We start from the raw sequence: 21,626 nt of genomic DNA on the forward strand, positions 1-21,626 counted from the left end.
AAGCAGTTGTTGACAGGTGAAAAGTCCCTTGGCCTCAATTCATAGGGAACTCAAGTTACCTGTTTTTGAATCATTTATACCACTACTACTGCTGAAGAAAACTTTTCTTGCGTTTCGTATGGATCCTGATCAAGCAATATCTCCAATTGAGCCTTCCTTTTGGCCTTCCTTCACGCAGACGATAGTCAACATCGAAATAACTATGGGAATCAATCCCATAGCCATAGCATCTCCTTAAACTTTTTAGAGCTCTCAATGCGCTTCAGTCGCCGTTTTCTTCGAATTGAAATCAAATCAAATCCAAATCAATGAAAGAAGATAATCAACTCTTCCCGCAAATGACGATTATTCGGCACATATTCACTCAACCAAAAGTATATGACGCCAAAACATAATCAATTATGTGCTAAAGCAGTTTGTTTATCATGGATATGGTCCGTATATCACCTTGTTACATACTTGGTTAAATTGGTGGTTCCTATATATCAAATTGCTCACTGTTTCCTCAAACTTCAGTGAGTTATCTGTCACCAGCTCAGAGGAAAATTCCTCTGAGTTCACCAGAGCAACCGTACTTTTTTCTGGTTAGGTTCGATAATCATGCCCACTCGGCTTGGCAGTTGTCATTTTTATTTCAGATTATTGTGTATGAACATTTTTCATGACATCTAACACTCAAAATCTTTATTATTTCAATTATGGAGCAAATACCCTTCAGTGCCATTAAGAACTCTTAGTTGTTTTCAAATTAAAAGAGATTAACCATTTATAACCTCCAAAAGAGGCGACACGCGTGGTCTCGTTTTTGATAGGGTGAGCCTAAATATGGCGGCTTTTTGTTTACCTTCACCTGATTTTTGGGAATTATTAAAAATATAAGGTCCATTTATTAAGTGACTGTAGTATTCTTCAGTTGAATAAATTTGTTCTATATACTATCAGGCCCAATAATTTTAATTTTGACAAAGTGTCAGTTCAGTTTAGTCAATTGTATTCTTAAGTTCTATGGCAAAGCTTTATGGTTCGCCATTTTTAGGCTCAATTTGAACGAATTGTCGCCTCTGTGTTTTATTGAGTCACTGTAACCAGCACTGCTGAAGCCATATATTGACAAACAGCGGAAACTTAGTTGCGCACCTAATACTCAAATATATTCACATCAATCACCTTATAGATCTTCTTCTTGTTTCCTCCATCAGCAAATTTGACCAGCAGGGGCTCCTTGCAGCCCTGTATTGTTTTGCCGTTGAAGTATTGGATGATCTTTTCGCATTTCTCCTTGTTTTCCATTCTGGCGAATCCCACCCCCTTGGAAATTCCAGCTGAATCTCTAAGAATCCTGGTGGAAATGACGCTGCCATATTGGCTAAGAAGTCCGTCCAAATCTGCTTCTTTGAAGTGAGGAGGTAAATTTGCGATGTACAAGTTTGTCGGATCTTGTTCTTGTTGCTGTAATGCAAAATTGAATAAATCGGTAATCGACAATTAGAATCAAAAGAGACAATTTACAATACACAATGAAAATGATGAATAGTATATGATTTGAATCAATACATGTAGGGATTTACATCTTGGCTTGATATTCAAGCTACTTGACTTAAGCTCAAGTAGCTTGAGCTTGACTTGAAATCGACTCGAGTTCAAGTCAAGTAGTAGTTTTTCAATGTCAAGTCAAGAATTTAATAAATAAATACTTGACATTGAAATACTACTACTTGACTTGAACTTGAGTCGATTTCAAGTCAAGCTCAAGCTACTTGAGCTTGTGCCAAGCAGCTTGAATATCAAGCCAAGCCGTGAATCCCTAAATACATGTAGTTATTTTAATTTAAAAATTATAGACGAATATATCGAACTATATGAATTGACCAAATCTTTAAAAATAATTAATTATAGATTCAAACTCTTTAAATAGTAGAAGTTTGCAATTTTCTCTCAAATATTCAGAGATTTTATTTAAAACAGAAAATTGTTAGTACATTATAACCTATCCCGGAGACATAACAGTGCGCTAAGCCAAGTACCAACAAGCATGCTATCTTTAGAAGTTTACAGGACCCAATTCATCAGTATTTTCTAACCTCAATTTTTCCAAATTAGTACATAATAAAATATTCAAATTTATCATATGCGTTTTCAAAAGTCACATTAACATTTATTTGGAAAACACTGAGAGGCTTTTGAGCTCTCGTCCATTTATGAACCAATGGTGCAGTTGAGGTCTCCAAGGGCGCTATTGGTGCAAGAATGAACAAGCGCTCAAGAAATCCCAACGTCAATCACTACTTTCTTCTTTCTTTTCATTATTCTGCTTGAATTTTTTACGGTTCTGACGAAATTTTGTACGAAGTTTGAATGTTAATCTATATACAGGGTGATTCACCGCGATGGCCCATTAGACGTTCATGGAAAACTAATCATAATTTTGTGCTGAAAATTTGCATATTGGGGTTTGAGACAATGATCCTTTCCCCTTAGGATATTTTCAGACCTTGGCAACATCTGATTATGTCAGAAAAAAATTACTACTGTCTTATTTCAAGTGGCACACCCAGTATATTATTGCATCATTAGATAGCGTATTTGATGGCATTTTCAGTAATATGCCTTAACTTGGGTATAAACTCGAAGGTTCATGTGTTAATGAGATTCTTATGAAAAAAATGGTTGCGAAATTGATTTAATTTTTTGTTTTAATTTCTGCAGAAAAAGTTTTTTTTCTTCATTTTTGATACTTCCAATATGTAGTATTTGCTGTTTGGGCCAAAAGTGTACAGGTTTCAATGCTACGTATAAAAAGACTTAAACAACAATATATCTAAAATGAAAACTCTAGGAGTTATCGAGAAAAAACATGAACTAACGAAAACCGCAATTTCTAACTGAATAGAGTAGTCTGTAACTACCGGAAAACATATAAATAATCTAAAAGTCGATATATGGATAACTCAATGTGACATTTCATGAATTGTAATCAATTATTCGTAATTAAAAATTTTATTGGTTTATGGATTCTCAACATTTCAAACGAAAAATTAATTACAATTCATGAAATTTAACGTCAAATTTAATTTTCGAAACATCGACTTTTAGTTTCTTTCTATGCTTTCCGTATGCCACAGAACACTAAACTCTATTCAGTTAGGTAAATTGCGGTTTTTCCCAAGTCCATGTTTTTTTCGATAACTTTTGAAGTTTTCATTTTAGGTATTGGGTTTTCTAACTAAAATAGTAAAAAATATAGGTTGTAATTTGAAAATCTCAAGTTTTTTGAATTTGAGTTGTCCAAATTCATGATCTTCTCATGAACAACCTGTACATGTTTGTTCCAAACCGCAAACAGTTTTATAATACTACATATTGGTAGAATCGAAAATGAAAAAGGTTTTTTCGAAAAAAATACTTTTTCTGCAGAAATATTAAAAAAAAGTGGGTTCACGTCGCAACCATTTTTTTTCATAAGATTCCCATTAACTCATGAACCGTTGAGTTTATATCCAAGTTTTGGCAAATTACTGAAATTTTCATCAAACAAGCTATATAATGATGCAATAATATACTGGGTATGCCATTGGAAATAAGAAAGTATTAGTCTGTTACCGGTATAACCAAAAGTTGTAGAGGTCTGAAAATATTTTAGGGAGAAAGATCATTGTATCAAATCCCAATATGCAAATTTTCAGCACAAAATTAAACTTCTAATAGGCCATCGCGGCCTGTATTTACAAAATTAGATTTTCTTTCGATATTCTGCGTAAAAATGCATCACATCCTTATCAAAAATCAGGATCAACGAAAAGTTCTGCTTTTCCTCAACCGGGGGAAAAGTGTTGCCTAGCAATGATAACTATCAACTAGTATACTTCATGTCTGTCAAAATTAATTTAGCATGACAACCTTAACTAGGCAAATTCACCATTGATCAATCAATAACATATATCGATATTTAATATGAATCTTATTTAAAATTAGATCTCCAGATTTTCATGATTTTCAAAAAGTTTGAAAAAAAAATTTTATTTGGAGGAGTAGTTACTTTTCATGGCTCGCTTTCAATTACCCGCCTCACTAAGTACGCCATGAAAAGTGATACTTTCCTCTTTATGAAATAATATACTATTAGTTGTAATTCAAGAGCTTGCCCCTTCCCATTAATATGCTACAATATAAATCCATGCAAGATATCGTTGAACAAAGGTTTTTTAGAAATTTGGCCATATAGGTTTAACCGTATCTCAAGCTATAGCTCCTAATTTCAATAAGTTCCTTTTACTGAGATAGCCTCAAAGGAGTATTTGATATGTCAGCAATTCTGTATGATTTCTTAGCAATTTTGGAGGAATGTTCAGTTTTTAAGTTCTACCTCTTGAAATAAAGAGTTTTCCAATAAGAGGTTGTTGAACCGTATATCATTCCATATTTGGTAATGTTCATTTGTCAAATGTCAAAAGATGACAGCTGCCCAGATAGATACCACTTATTGCAAAGTCCTTTGGAATAACCATTTATTACAAGCTTCGTGCAGAATTTCGAGTTGACAGCGTAATCAAAACCATAGCAAACACAAATAGATTATCGATAAAAAATTGATATTTCTGTGACAGCCGGTCCGACCGATTTGGGATTTTGCATGTATATACAAGGTGGGCCAAGGTCGATGCGATGTTGCCGTTTGTTTAAAAAACTACTAACAATATTTAGATATTTTAATTAGTACACTCCCTTATATTATTAGTCTTTTCGGTTTGTGCCTATCTCTAGCGGTATTCGACTAATTGATTGATTTATTTTTTTTTTATGCAAACCATAGAATCAATTTAATATTAATCACTTCGGTACGTACTTGGAATCCTAGAAAGCTGGAATTTCGGGTTTGGATTACCAATATCCCATGTATCATTAGTGTAATAAAATGCGTCACTAATCATACAGGGTTGTTCAAAATCACAGGATTCAACGATACATACTAAAATGAAAAAAGTGTGTTTTTTTTCTCAAATGGAATGGATGTTGATAATCCATGCCCGAAATTTAAACTTTCTAGGATTTTAAGTACAGAAATGATTAATGTTTTTTGGAACTATAATATATTCTGCATAAAAGAAGATGTAAGTAAATCAATTACCTACTCAAAAATCGCCAGAGATAGGAACGAGAAAGTTAATACGAAAATAATTAAGTGGCTACGGCTAACCAAATAAAGTTATAATATACCGAGTATTCTATTTGAAATATCGTAGTGGTTAGTACTTTTCGATATAAATGGCAACGATGTAGTGCTTAAAATATTTCAGCATTGGTTTCTTCCCAAGAAACCAATTTTTCAAAAAAATCATACCTTCCGTTCTTCGTAAAAACCTTGGGTACCATCGACCATGACCCACCTTATATAGAAAAACAATTTAAATCGACGTCAGAACCATAGAATATTCAAGCCAAACCATAGGAAAAAAAGCAATGATACTCAGGAGCTTTTGAGCGCTCATTCATTCATGCCCCAATGGCATCTTCAGATATACCTATATACAGTTATGTGGTGTCTAAGGACTCAATTGGCACATGAATGAATTATCGCTCAAAAGCTCCTGACTTTACGTCAGTGTTTTTCTCGTTTTTTTTTTCATGAGTATTTGGTAAATATATTCAGACATCTTTAGGATCGAATATTTCGAAAAATAGCATCATTAGCCTATCTAACATTCGGTGGTTAATGAAAAAATACAGATCATCCACCTATTTTTTTCAAAGAGTTCTAAAAATATCTGTTAAGACAATAATCCGATAAAACGTTTTTGAAAAATCAGGAAAAATTTTTAAATTACCCACATAACGAATTTTCCAATGAAACCAAGGTCAAGAAAGTTATGGAATTTATTATCACTTTAATGTTAATATGTACTTGCACCAAATAGCTAACAAATAGATACACAAGGTACTTCATAACATTGCAAAAAAATTTAGGATGTTAATCTCTGTGATATTTGGACTAGGAAAGGTTCTATAGGCCTTTGTCTGAAAATGCCTCGTTTTCAAAATTGAATATATTCCAAATAAATAACAAATTCCTTGATATTTTCCAAACGGCAATCTAAGGGAAGAATGAACTTTTGATTCTAGTTGGAGACGGCCATTTTCCACAATTTTTGTGATTTTAATAGCTTTTTGATATGATAAAATTCATTGTTATATTGCTCTACTTTATAATATCTCTCTTCTTCTTGTTCTAAATTGAATAAGAATTGTAGAAATGAATTAACTTTTGGAAGAGACACAAGAATTCTATTTTTTCTTCAGAAATATGAAAGTCCAACCCTATGCGCACGCCATTGTAGTTGCCGAAGACAAGGTGTTTAACGCGAAATAATCATCTTAATGAGGTATCGATTTCTACCAAATTCCGTTCGAAAATATCTCAATTCGTTTAAAAAATATCGAGGAATTTGTTGTTTATTTGCATTTATTTAACGCCCTGTATCTCGGAAACGAAGGATTATCGGATAGGTGATGGCCAAAATTACCTTTTTGCCCCAAATAATTCAGAAAACAATATCCTGAATTTTTTAGAAATATTTATGGAACACCCTGTATAATTCCCGGAGAGCAAAATTAAAATGAACCTTCTATACATTGAATCATCAGCTAAAGGAATCTGTAAATCTTAAGGTTAGTTCTCTATTCCCTCTTCTGACAATCCACAGGAAGTGCGCATAGACAAAGAATTCGTTTTTTAATCGTGACTTTAAATTCATTACATACATTATACTGATACCATATCTGGATAGATTATTTTCAATAGACTTGTAAATTCGAAGCGCACAATAGATCGATTTGTTATCTGATAACCTTATTCACATGCATCTATGCACAGCATATTACAATAATCTACTCTACTATCTGAAAAAAATAAAGAAAATTCTAGTTCATCCCTAGCAACCAAAATACTGCACAAGTGCTCTAAACAAGTTATGTTATTTCTATTTGTTATTCTGTCACAGGAACATAATTTCAAATTAAATATCAAAGAAGATACATGCAAGATAAATTAGGTTTAAAGATCAATCAATAATTTAATAATTGTCACACAACAATTACATTACACTCAACATCTATTTTGTTTAATTGATAATAAATCACTTAGTTAATTCATTTTTTATTGATTCTAATGGAAAAGTGTATTAAGAATCGAAATGACAAATATCTCTAAAATTAATCATAATTATTTGAACTATATTCAATTTTCTATTCAAATCTTTTCAATAACTAAATGCTTAATTACGTAATTTTTTTTTATTACTGATTAACTACTTCAATAATGTACTACGAGCTCTCTATATTCAATTTAATCTCTATGTAAAGTAATATTTGTACAATATTCAGTTTTCTAGACAAATCTTTCCAATGAATATTTCCTCAATTATTTTATTATTTTTTATCAAATTGAATAATTCAAATATATCACGAGACTGAGTTGTTACAGGCAGGCTTCGAATAGTTCAATATCGTTTGTGCGATTTTTTTAAAGCTTATTGATTTCTTAATTTTTTAAAATTGCTGTGCTTGATCTACTGATTCAGAAATATTAAATTCTGTGATAAAACAGGAATTGTAAAAATTGGACTAAAGAAGAAGTAAGAAATCTTTGATCAGGCATGAACACACTAGTGTATATTTTCAATAGAAATAGCGTAAATTAACAGAATTTATCCAATAATTTTTGAAACTACATATAAAATTATTTAGAATTTTTTTCTGAATGTTCCACTTCACAGTTGAAGAGAGGGCAGGAACTATATTCGACTTTCTATATTATATTTTTATCCATAAATGACATTTATAACAATTATTCCTTTGAGTTTTTTCCAAATTTTGCTTACCATTTGGAGCGATTTTTCAATTCGAATAATATGGATAAATAAAAAAAATAATGAAAAGACTCTACTTCCAAAAATAGTTCATACAGTTGTTTAAAAAAAATACAAAACTGTTTTAAAAGAATTTTTCTAAATAACATATTCATACTGAGTATCACCATCCAAATTTAAAAACTCTTTCAAAGTGATGACAAAATAGCAAATTTATGTTGTTGTTGTTGTTGCCTTACTAGAAGTCCCGGAATTGTATTGTCTTGCAGTATCAAGATTAGTCAACGTATTTCATTAATTTTGAATTATCAATGCGTTTTTCAATAATGTATAAGTTTTATACTATATGTTCAGAACTTTTTAATTTTGAATGAAGGATTTTGATGTTGAGATTGTAATAAAATCATATGTCGATAACTACTCGCAAAAAACAGAACATGCAATATCCAATACCATTTCACCCATTCAACTAAACAATTTCTACATACTCTTTTTCAATTGCCACAAATAATTGAATAATTTCAGTTTCCAACAGCAAATTTATCATAAGAATAAGTGGACATTTTTTATATGAGCCGTTATAGATTTAAATCGAGTTTTTTCAATTTTTCAAAATCTCCAAGAGGACAATTTTCATAGTTATCACAGTTACGATTAACAGAATTGGATGAAGGACGCATAGATATCCTCAGTGCAGAGTTTTTCTAGGTAACTAATTGCAACAAATTTGAAATAAATAAAGGGTTTTTCAATAAAAGATTTAATTTTGAATAGCCCACCATCTGGACAGCTGTCATCTTTTTTGACATTTGACAAGTAGAATTACTAAAAATGGGACGATACACGCTTCGACAACGCATTTAAATCAATTAAAATTTACTACAAAAATGTTGCGAATTTTGCAATCACTGTTCGCAAAACTAAACCACTTTTGGATCGAGAGAAGCACCTTCTCAGGAAAATTTGAGCTGTTGGCAGAAGTTGATACGCTTGCAAATAGTGCAATTTCATTTTGAAAATAATGGTTCTGTGCGGAATACGTATCGCGCTCTACGTCCATTTTATTTTGTTTAGCGATGAAGCGCCCTTCTGGTTGAATGGCTAAGTCAACAAACAAAACTTCCGCATTTGGAGTGAAGCTAATCCTCAAGATTATGTCGAAACACCGTCACATCCAGAAAAACCGACTGTTTGGTGCGCTTTATGGGCTGGTGGAATCATTGGTCCGTACTTCTTCAAAAACGGTGATGGCCAGAACGTTACAGTCAATGGTGATCGGTATAGAGCCATGATTACTAACTTTTTCATTCCTGAATTGAACAACCATGATGTCCAGGAGCTGTGGTTCCAACAAGACGGCGCAACATGTCACACAGCTCGTGCCATAATCGATTTATTGAAATACACGTTTGGTGACCGCCTAATTTCACGTTTTGGACCTGTGAATTGGCCTCCAAGATCTTGTGATTTAACACCGCTAGACTACTTTCTGTAGGGCTATGTAAAGTAATTGGTCTATGCGGATAAGCCACAAACCCTTGACCATTTGGAAGACAACATTCGCCGTGTTATTGCCGATATACGGCCACAAATGTTGGAAAAAGTCATCGAAAATTGGACGTCCAGATTGGACTACATCCGAGCCAGCCGTGGCGGTCATATGTCAAAAATCATATTTAAAATGTAATGCCATAAGATTATCTTGCGGATAAATAAAATTCATGTCAATTGAATAATCCATCGTTGTTTTATTGCAATTTAAAGTTCTATAGCTCTAAAAAAACACCCTTTAGAACTTGAGGTCGGGGTGCAATTATACCCAACATTGAATCTAGAATCTAAAAGTATTAAACAATAGATTATCAATCATTTCATTTTGGCGATAACGTTGACATATACCAAATAGTAGTGATTATAAATATAAATGAAACTACTCTATTCATCAATACTCTAAATACAATGAGCTCACAAGTAATACTGATTCATACCTCAAAACATTCTATCCACATACTTTTCCCATATTATGGTCTCGAAAACTTGAAATTGGCTTTATAGAAATGGACATAATAAATAAAAACCTCCAAGGTAAAAAAGCATTAGCGTTCATTCAAATAAAATGAAAAAAATCGCACGATCAACCAAAAAAATAAACACGAAAAGAACAATAGCAAATTTTTCGCCACATGAAATTATTCATCTTTCAAATTATTTCTTCCGAATGAAGATTTCAAACTTTCGTAGCTCCGAACATAAGAATCAAATGAAAAATATAGTACATACTCAGGTATAATGGTACCATTATAAATTTTTGAATTCCTAGAAGTATTTTTTTATTTAGTTTTCAGATTTTTAGTCATGCACAGGGCTGAAAATAATAAAACTGCATAAGGTTGTGAGCACTGTGAAATCACGTAGGCAAGGGAACGTATAACTTACTACGATATAAAACTTGTATAATTCTTTCGTGTTGCTTATCTAGCTCCGTATAAATAGAATCATTCATCACAGAAATATTAGGTATTTATTTTACAATATTTTTCTTGAATTTTTTATCAGTATGTCGATGGGATACCTCGAAATTTCACACATAACTCCTTATTTTATTTGAACGCTCAAACTTTCAACTATATCGGTAATTTGGTCACGAAAATAATTATTATTTGTTTTGATATTCTTGAATTTTCTATGGTTCTGGTTAGGCTATCGACACAACATTTTGAACGGAGCTTGAAATCGGTATTTCATATCACCACCCAAAATCTCAACTCAGTCGGTTTTGTGGTCACGGAAATATTGGGTAATTTTATTTCGACATTATTCATGGAATTTTCTATGGTTCTGGTTAAGCCACAACACAAAATTTCGCACGGAGCTTGAATTGTTCCTATGCCGTAATCTGCCCTCATAAGGATAAACGTAATATTTCCTTGAGGTGGAAAAATGAAATATTCCCATTAAAAGTATCAGTTCTTGCATATCTCACGACATTTACAGGATTGTTCGTATTATACAGAGTGAGTTTCAAATATGGAACGCCTCATTTATCTTGGAAACGGATCGCACAATTTTTATAGATTTTGGTGTGCAAGATTCTTAGGATATTTATGATACCTATATTATGTTGGTATTTACAATATTGTCAGATTTTTCTTTTTTTTCGAAGTAATGAAATTAGCTCTTTCACAATTATTTTTTGCCTTTTGAAATTCTTAAGAAATATTCATATTTTTCATGAGATCCTCCCTTAACCTTGAATAATATAATTACAGGGTTATACCTAGTAGTTCATATTTTATTTCAATAATTTTGACGTTGGAAAGAGCAAATTTTCCTTAAAAAAAGTTCATATATCCTAACAAGTTTTGTTTTCGAGATATAGGGTGTTAAAGTTTGAAAAAAAATCAGTTTTTTTCAGATAAATCTAGGATAATTATATTCATCGTTTTAATTTTTCGGTTATGAAGTCTAGATACTGTAATGTTTTGAATTAGGCAAGTGTCTCATGCCAAAATTATCCAGTGGCGTAGATATGAACTTTTTTCTTGGAAAAAGTTGTTCTATCCGACGCTAAATTTATGTATTGCATTAAATCTGGACCACCCTGTATATTTACATTATCTTCGCGGAAGTAAAAATAATACAGATGGCTATGACTGCTATAATAACAACTTTGACGTTTTATGAAATTTTTATTGAAAAGTTATAAAAATAGCATGGATTATTATATTGAAGTAAACGGACAAAATTTTGAGCATCTGATGTAATCATGTTTACCATATGTTATCTAAATTTCCTAATATTTATACTACTCAAATGTGGATATACCTCTAACATAATAATAATAATAACATAAAACAAACATAAGAAGATTATTCACATTAATAGTAGGTATATCGTTCAACAAGTGGGGAAAGTTCAACTTTTCTCTCGAGTGTGGAAGTCTGAAAGGCGAGTGCCGCAAACACACGAGTGAGAAAAGGATTTTCTCCACATGTTGCACACTATACTTTTCCTGCAACAGCACAAATTTAAAGAGTTCAAGTAATGTACCTAATTCAATTCAAAATGGCCTTCGTTGATAGTATTTGTTCATTTATTGCGTTTCCATAGAAACGACTTCTCAAAAATTCAATTTCATTGGTTTACTAAGCGAGGTGTGGGCAAAGTGCAGTGGGGAATAATATTTCTCACAGTATGAACAATACATATTTTTGAAATTGAGTAAGCTATGAAAAATACGTTACTTTCCATAGCAGTTTTAGGAAATAGTATATTGTGCAACAAGTGGGGAAGGTTCAACTTTTCTCGAGAGTGTGAAAGTTTGTGGCACGAGCCTAAAAGGCGAGTGCGGCAAACACACGAGCGAGAAAAGGACTTTCTCCACATGTTGCACACTATACTTTTCCTACAACTGCACAAATTTCAATAATTCAAGTAGTGGACTTGATTCAAATCAAAATGGCCTTCGTTGACAGTATGTGCTGATTTATTGCGTTTCCATAGAAACGACTCAAAAACCCAATTTCATTGGTCTACCAAGCGAGGTGTGGGCAAAGTGCCGTGAGAAATAATATTTCCCACAGTATGAGCAATACATAGTTTTGAAATTGAGTAAGCCATGAAGAATACGCTACTTTTCATAACAGTTGTAGGAAAAAGGGTTTTTGAAATCATAGCTATTATTCGTAAATTATGCCATATAGGTTTATATGTTTAAGGATCATTACATGAAAAATATTCAGAATTTCTCAAAGATTTTAAATGGCAAAAACTAAACTAGGTGATCCATTTGAAAGTACTAAATTCATTATTATGCCAGAAAAGGAAATATCTAACAATGTGAATACCACCATATCACAAGATCCTTGCACAGCAAAATCTATAAAATGCTATCCGTTTCCGAGATAAATGAGGAATTCCACAACTCACACTTTGTATGTATTCGAGAATTGTAGTGAAATGAGTAATCCACTGCAAGGGAAAACCGACAATTATTATAATTCCTCAAATTCATACCCAAATCAGAATTTTCTTTGAACTATCCCGCATAATTTATTCCATTTCAATGAACAACTAGGGGTTCAGTGGCGTTCGTTCAGATGTTCAAATAACGATTTCCAATAATTCTGATAATAAATTTGCTGTCATCACACATTGAAATAATGATACCACGATTCTCTTCATCACGAAGAACAACATCGTCGAGTACGCACAAAGATATTAATATTACGTTCTTCAACGTGTAGAAAGATGTTATTGGTGAGAAAAAATAAAATGAATACAGGACCAGCACTGTGACAGAATAAACTGATAAAGCTAGGTATTACTTGCATGCAAACGTACATAGGGTTGTCTACGTTGAGAATTATGGATACCCACTTTGGCCATTTGCGCCTGTATATTTTTGGCGGTCAGTGCCTTAACCGCCCCCTCGGCAGCTGCAGGGCTGTCAAAGTCCACAAATCCATAACCTGAAAATGTCAAAGATGCCATTTAGTGAAATCTTCAAAATCAATTAAATGTCTATGTTATACATATAATGCAATTCTCTACCAACCCTTTTCAGGTTGGGTAATGAGAAAAGAGTAGCAGAACTCAACTCTGTCTCTACAAAGTAATCTCCGAAATTACTGCACGATTTCATTACAGTTCTCATAGCTCGATAAAGATCAACTTGGAGCAATATACAAACTTCATTTCATTGAAATAGGATGGAAGAGAAAACATGAAAAATGCAGTGAAATATCCAGAGCTTTTGAATGCACGTTCATTCATGCGCCAATTGGATAGAACGGTGTATAGTATCCAAGGGCGCATGATTAACTACCGCTCAAAAAGTTCCGACTTCATATCAACTTGAGACAGTAAATTATCTCAAAAATATGTACTTTAGATTTATATTTCAAATAGAATTGTGAGGTATCAGGGGAGACAGAAAAGAACATATTTTAATCAAGGTTTATTATTATTAAGGTTAATTCAAGGTCAACATGATTTTTTTAATGGAAAGTATATTTTTAGTGCAGATTCTTATTCCTCATAAAAAAGTAGTAACTTCTGTTTGAAACTTTTCTCATTGGAATTCAAAATATTGAACTAAATTTCAACATTTGGAAAAAATTTAAAAAAATTCTGATAATGATTATTTTTTCTATTAATTTCATATTATTTCAATAACTATTTAAAATGATAACCTTGCACTTCAATACATTCATTCAATTCTTTTAATAAATGGTTTATACTTTTTTCATTGGAATTCAAAATATTGAACTAAATTTCAACATTTGGAAAAAATTAAAAAAAATTCTGATAATGATTATTTTTTCTATTAATTTCATATTATTTCAATAACTATTTAAAATGATAACCTTGGACTTCAATACATTCATTCAATTCTTTTAATAAATGGTTTATTACAACGCTTCAAAGTTTCTGCATCGATATTCCAGCCATCGTTTCAACGAAATTTAGTTCAATATTTTGAAATCAGATGAGAAAATGTTTCAAACAGAAGTTGCTACTTTTTTATGGAGAATGAGAATCTGCATTGAAAAATATACCTTTCCGTAAAAACAAAAAAGTTGACCATGAAATAACATTGAAGTCAAGGCTAAGGTTGAAACGAAATGTGTACATTTTGTTTCCCCTTTGATACCTTACAACTTTTAATAGAAACGTTTTTTTTATTGTTTTTAGTTCTTCAGATAATTCACAGTCTCAAGTTGAATGCCTCACTCAGTATATACACGCGAAATCTCAATAGGATCGGAAATATTGGTAATTCTTTATTCACTATTATTTTTTAATTTTCGATGGTTCTGCATATGGGAAATTGGAATAGATGTTTTTGGTCAATCGATATCAACTCGTACAATATGAATTGACGCCAGACTGTTTACATTATTTTGGCTGCAGATTATAGAATGGGATTCACAATTGGCCTAGAAAGGTTGTTCTACATACGAAAGAAGGTGAAATTATAATTTTGGTATGAAAATATTGGATTTCGGCATGAATCGACGTGCATAAGAAATTCATATAAAATAGGCAATTTTTTGCATCGAATTTTCTTCACTCGGTGACTTATGTAAACAAGCAAAATTGTAACAAAGATCAGTGAAAATCCTCAAAATATAATAACATTCGTTCTTCTTTCAAAATGAAGTAGGTGTCACTCAAACCGTTTGTTCCTAGTGCTATAACCAAATGTTTGCCAATTTTTTCGTCCTGAATTTAATGATATGGAATTGGAAGACATGTGTTTCCAGCAAGATGGTGCAACATGCCACACAACGACCCGTTTGGCTGTATTGCAAGGAAAATTTCCAGGACGCGTAATTTCTCGTTTCGACGATGTGAATTGGCCACCAAGATCTTGTGATTTATCGCCTTTGGATATTTTTTGTGGGGTTATGTGAAGGATCGTGTTCATACCCAATGTCCGTCAAATTATTTAGCCCGAAATGTGCCGGCGAGTAATCGAAAATTGCCTCACAAGGATCAAGTTCTGTAAGAGATCACTCGGCACTTGATGGCCAAACCCAAGTAATATGTATATTGAAATAATAATTTGATCGATATTCCAAATGAAAGTCAGTTTTATTTACGTTTACTTTCAGAAACGCAAAATGGATAACCCTCTCTCCAGTAATAAGGAGTTATATAAGCTATAAACTCCCGTTCAAATATGCAAATGTAATTATGGAAGTAATATTGTGAAGACTATATGCTCTTCATATTACCGAACTCGAATGTGTCATCGAAAAATGGAGAATTTCAGACTTGAAAACGTCTGCTGGTTCAATTAGTTATAAAAACCTAATACATTACTGACAAAGGCAATAGAAGTAACGAACACCCACGACAAACACTAAGGTTTAATTAAATACATTAACAACATCTAACGATTGGAAAAAGTTGAATTCAGTTACTCAAAAGTACACGACAGTCTAACAAAAGGATTCCCTCGTTGGGCCCCATTTAACGATTGCTATGTGTGGGTTTCTCTTCTAGGGTGCTCCGGGGATAAGACGATTCAATGAGAATCCGTATGCTATTGTATTCGTACAAGAAACATCAAAGTATAGTGGTTATTTCATCCCTTTCATTCGAGAATACGCTCTATTAGTGTGACGTCACACACCGCCATTTTTGGTTCTCCTGTCAGTGTTCGGAATCCAAACAAACAAATTGTCATTCAAATTAGTACGGTGTCGTTGAAGGAATTGGCTTATTTTCATAAATAAGAGTATTTGAGGAACGATTTCAGTATTAATTGATAGACAGAAGGAACGAGATTAATACCAGTAAGTTTGAATCCTGTATCATTCCCCAGATTTTGTATGAAGCCGCGTTTTTTAGTTGAACTTCAAGTTCGAACTTACTGGCATTAATCTCGTGCCTTCTGTCTACCAATTAATAGTAAAATCGTTCCTCAAATAATCTTATTCATCAAAATAAGCCAATTTCTTCAACGACAACGTACTAATTTGAATGACAATTTGTTTGTTTGGATTCCGAACACTGACAGGAGAACTAAAATGGCGGTGTGTGACGTCATCACTAGTAGAGCGTATAGTGGATGGTGACTCAATAAGTCTAGGTCCTAAACAGTAAAAACTCATTTTTCCTTGAAAATTCGCATTTATTGGTCAACGAAACATCTTCAAGCGCAATACTAGGTAGGCCAAACTGTACACTTTTGAAGGGGAAGTTTCTATAGTATATAGACGAAAACTGATGTCGGTTTCTGGGGGCCAATTTTCATGAGAAACTCATTGACGGAAACCGAAACTCCATAGCTATCACCGTTACATAGTTACAAGGTGTTTATCGAAAATGTTCATTTTCGTCAGGCTAGGACTTATTGAGTGGGATCTTACTAATATTCAATTCATTGGTCATCAACTTTGCATGAATAACGAGAGCCCAAAAGCTTTTGATGCCAAACTAAGAGTAAAACACATAGAGGGAGCATGTCATTTTCAGTAAGCAAATTTTATTCCCAACATAAACCATCAAATTTGACATGAAGCGCGCAGAAATTACAACATATCAGTGATATGATACTTCAATCAATTCACGAGTTTCTCCTTAAAGAACCCACTTCTTATGTCCCATAGTGAATCAACGTTTCATATTAACTCAAAATATATTGAAATAAATACCTAAATATATCAGGAATTCAGAAAACAAACTTCAAGCGCGCCAAACGACGTGAAACAACCGATGACACTAGGAGAGCAAAAGTTGCCAAACCTTGGATTTCAGCAGGTAGATACGGAAAATAATAAATATTCTGCTTATTATAAATTCGACAATTAGGAAAAATAACGGTTTACAAATTTAAAATTTGCATATTTCATTGGGAATTACTCAAATGAATATATTTCGTTCAATATAATAAACATTCATAACGAAATAGTAAAATAGTGGATTTGAAAATATATCACAATCCGACAACTCAATCTAACCATGTTGGGGACATGTAAAAATTGCGTATACTCCCCCAATCTATGTTCATTACTCTATGATGCCGAATCACGGAGAACAATTAATTCAGAATTCATGTCCTATTCGAGATTATAACTGTTTCACTCGCTTATTTGCTGCTGTGTGTCCTCTATAACCTCATGAATTCCATCTTTAAGGTCTGGAATCGATTTTGGACCATTGGCATAGACCTTATATTTCACGTGGTCCCAAACGAAGAAGTCTAAAGGTGTTAAATCACAAAATGTTGGTCAACAGTTGTGATAACCTCTTCGAAAAATATCACGGCCATGATACTCTTCTTGCAAAATTGCGATTGTTTCGTTGCTTGTGCAGCATGATCCGTCGTTTTATTGAAAATAAAAATCGTGCACATCAATGTCATCAATATTTTCAAATTCCGGCCATAAAAATGCCTACAAGTTACAGCAGCAATATTCTAAGTTGTTCTTGAGCGACGCACACGGTTTCGATTCTTCGCATCACTAATATGTCTGAACAGCTCCAAACTTTTCCACCAGTTTCCCCATTACCGGACGAGAAGGTGCGTTATGAAGAACCAAATGTGTCTCAAGTTTGCAAACGGCGACTGCAAAATTTTCACCATTTTTGTAGCGAATTTTAATCATTTCAATGCGCTGTTGAAGCCTGCACCGTTCCATCTTTAGTGATGACGTAGTTTTTACTAGTCAAATGTCAGAATATGACAGCTCTTAAAGAGACAGCTGTCCAGATAGAGGGCTCTTCAAAATACGTCCTCTTATTACATGTTATACCAGTATCAGCAGAAGTTGCATTAAGTAACAAAATTGCTTATCCCGGTCAGTTCTATTTTGACATGTGATTTCGACCTTATCTAGCGAGAATCGATCATCCTCTAGTTTGAAAATAATTTCCGCGAAACAATCGTTATCGTACACGTAATTCCTATTTTATCTAAATACAATGATAGTGATAATATTTTAATCTGCAATAACCCTTCAAAGTACCTTGCATTAATACACAATGTGCCCCAATTGAAAGGAGCCTCGACAATTCTCATATTATAATGATTTGCGAAATATTAAACATTTTAACAATTAAGAACATTTCAATAATTACAAACAAGAGTACAAATCCACCAAAAAATACAAAGAAAAACTCACCTTTACATTTATTCGTATTCTTGTCTAAAATAGCCTTCGTAGAAATTATTGTACCAAAACTGAAAGAGAAAAAGTTTTTTAGAACGATAAAATTCGAAATTCCACAAGAGAATGTAATAATAAAAATTGGTAGAAAAATATTGGAAAAAATGACTGTTAATCTCATTTAAAATTATTTCTGATTTCCATTATCATTGTTCAGCAATTTCGGAATGTGAAAATTTTTGTCATTTATTTAAATAATAATATGAAATTCTAGATTTTTCCAATATAAATTTCAATTCAGCATTCCTGACTCACTTCAAAAAAATCTTATGGGATTTCTCCTTGATTCGTACTCATTTTTGAATCATATCAGCTTTAAAATAAGCTTGTCAACAATTACTGAAAGAAGCATTAACTTGACCTTCGATTAATTTTACAGCATCTCCAAATTCTGTTCCAAAAAACTATTTTTTAATTGCAATATATGTCAATGAAAATATTAAACTAATACAAAAAATAATAAACACTGAGATGAAATATTATATGGTTTTTTTTTTTCAGTGATTAAGTTATATAATATGTATATGTGCAAAAAGTTGCAATAGCGGCGATGAAATTAACAACAATTTTTATTTCACAATCGACCGGAATGAATAATCCATAGATCGATGGTGAATTTGAAAAATAATCTTTATTATTGTCGACGTACAACGGGTGTTGTTTCATGGTTTGAACGACCTTGAATGTGAACGGTGCATTTCCAGTCGTCAGACACGTATCGCTTAAGGCTTGTACACACTGACAGGCAAGCTCTATCACTTCGATAGATTGTTCTTGAGTATCAGCTTTCAACAGTATCTTCCTTTCTTATCTCTTTTCTTTTTATCTTTTGCAATGAAAAAAATTGTTTCAACATGTTCGCCCTAAAAAAAATGCGTTTCAACTTTTTGAGAGACGATAGTGCGACTAGACCAAAAATGACGTATTGTGGAATGCTGACTATTGAGTATAGTGAAGAAAAATTTTTTTGGTTTGTTTCTTTTATTAAAGTTTTCCTTCTCCGGTTCTTTATCATAAATAATAATTATTGAATCTACTCATGCCATAAAACAGTAGGAAACCTGCCTGTAGATAAATCAAAAAATGAGTGGAGGCATTAGAAGTGAGTCACATGAAATAAAATACCATTCTTCAATAGTTATTCATGTACCAAGGACATTAAGTAGATGTTTATGCTTCGAGGGGGACGACTTGCAAACTAGAGGGCGTCAGCCTCGAGGGTTTGTAAATCGCCCGGTAACATCAACATCTCTTAATACCTGTGGTGCATACACAAACATTTATGTCATATCAGTTAATGAGAAAAAATCCACAAATTTAAAAATTCAATTCAATCTGATGATAGTGATCGTATATTTTGAGACGCACAGTATACAGGTCACTGTCGACGTCGATCATCTACAACTCTTTTGACAGAAGCCAGTATGACTACGTTGAAACCTCATGATGGTTGGAAGAGTTCGTCTGTGGCTGGAGGAAATATTACAAAAGACATTTTCAGAAACGGGATTTCCAGAATGTTTACAGTCATACTTTATGAGTCTGGTTTTTCTTCACAGAAAGTTGATGACCACGCAATGAAATATCAATCCACGTTTGCTGCAGCCAAACTTACAACAATCCTTTGGCCAAGAGCCAAATTATGATCAAGGTCATGAATGTATTCAAATATGAGATTTGTAAATGTAGATTTGAGGAGGGTTTCATTGCATAGCGACCTTATAGTCTATGGTGCTTTCTATCAGATTTATTACCGCCATTAGCAGTTGTAGTCTACAGCCCGCCATTCAGTTCCAGAGTTCTAATGAACTGCAGTATATGGAATAGCTTCAAGGAGGTTACTTCCTAACTTCTACAAGTCTCTAATATAAAGCATTTTTGCGTTGGCTAGCGATGGCGAGACATTCCGTCACCAGGTGGACATTCCTTCTCCTCCCACAGAATCTGCTAGACTCAATCTAAGGAGGTGCTTCCTGAGGCGTCAATGCCCTGTAAGGATTCCAATGAGGAGGTGAAGTATATTCTTGCGAGATCCAGATACCTCCTCTTAGATCTGGCAATATCAAGTATCGAAAAAACTTTTTGGAATGATCCAACACGGGAAGATTCAGACAGAGGATTTCTCTTTCGGTTTTTTTTTCTCCTGAAACTCTTTCTTGTAGGTACGTTTACCAAAAGCTCAAAAAGGTTCTGGGCCAATGAAAAGAGTTTGTCCCCTTTTTCTGGCAAGTATGATGGCCTCTTCATTTTCTCAAATTCCCGAGTGATCGGCAACACAGACTAAACAGACCTTGTTATTCTTTTCTATTTCATTGAATTCCCGGTATCCCAAAACCATCTCAGAATCAATTATATGACACTAAGCAATAAAATCAAAATAGTACACTGGTATGTCCAAAAAAAGGCTATAGTTATCGCTGTCCTAGGAATGCCATAATAACATAGAGCAACTGGCAATAGGCAACAACTAGACTTTCTTATGGGTGCCAGGCACTGTGGAATCAAAGACGATGAAAAAGCCTCTTAACTCGCGAAAAAGGGTAAAATCTCCTGAATCCACACACTTCTGTGGACTTGGATGGAGATATTGGCATTGGAAACTAAGAAGCAAAGAGACCCTATGGAAGAACACATCTGGATTTGCCTAGACAGAAAGGTTCCTGATATATTATGCAAATCGGAGAATGAAACAGCCGAGCTCGTGCTGTGTAAATGTCTATTACTTGATAACCTAAAGACCACACCAAGGTGGGTATTCTCAATCCTAACCATGAGATTGCTAAGAATAAGAACCCAAAGGATGTTCTTGGATTTGCCAACACTTATAGATGATCTTAGAACAGATTGAGCAGTAAGGTATTAAAACGATAGATCAAACTGGTTCCACTTCTGAAAGGCTAAGCCCCAGCCAATGTACCCCAACCATAACCTAATTTCACTTTACCTTGGAAGAATTCGGGGTTTGTTCAATTTAACACGGAAGAGAATGGAACTGAAAAGAATTGTTTTTATACTAATATCAAGCGAAACCAAAATCATTTACGAGGCAACCCTTACAAGCTTGGCAAGGAAAAATTTAAGA

The 21,626-nt window shown here is 33.3% G+C and overlaps 1 protein-coding gene across 8 annotated transcripts in view; it reads right to left on the reverse strand.

Moving 5' to 3' along the window:
- LOC123682929 (protein alan shepard) overlaps positions 1 to 21,626 on the reverse strand; it is a 106,900-nt gene that overhangs the window by 10,214 nt on the left and 75,060 nt on the right. For 7 of the 8 annotated variants that reach the window (XM_045621766.1, XM_045621760.1, XM_045621765.1 and 4 more), the window contains 3 exons: positions 18,500 to 18,558; positions 13,206 to 13,333; positions 1,168 to 1,449 (listed from right to left, as the gene is read on the reverse strand). In XM_045621766.1, coding sequence (XP_045477722.1) covers positions 1,168 to 1,449; positions 13,206 to 13,333; positions 18,500 to 18,558 — 469 coding nt within the window. The remainder of the gene's footprint in view (positions 1 to 1,167; positions 1,450 to 13,205; positions 13,334 to 18,499; positions 18,559 to 21,626) is intronic. The other variant, XM_045621759.1, reaches the window with a different exon arrangement.

The sequence above is a fragment of the Harmonia axyridis genome, chromosome 6 (genome assembly GCF_914767665.1).
Source record: "Harmonia axyridis chromosome 6, icHarAxyr1.1, whole genome shotgun sequence".
NCBI lineage: Eukaryota > Metazoa > Arthropoda > Insecta > Coleoptera > Coccinellidae > Harmonia > Harmonia axyridis.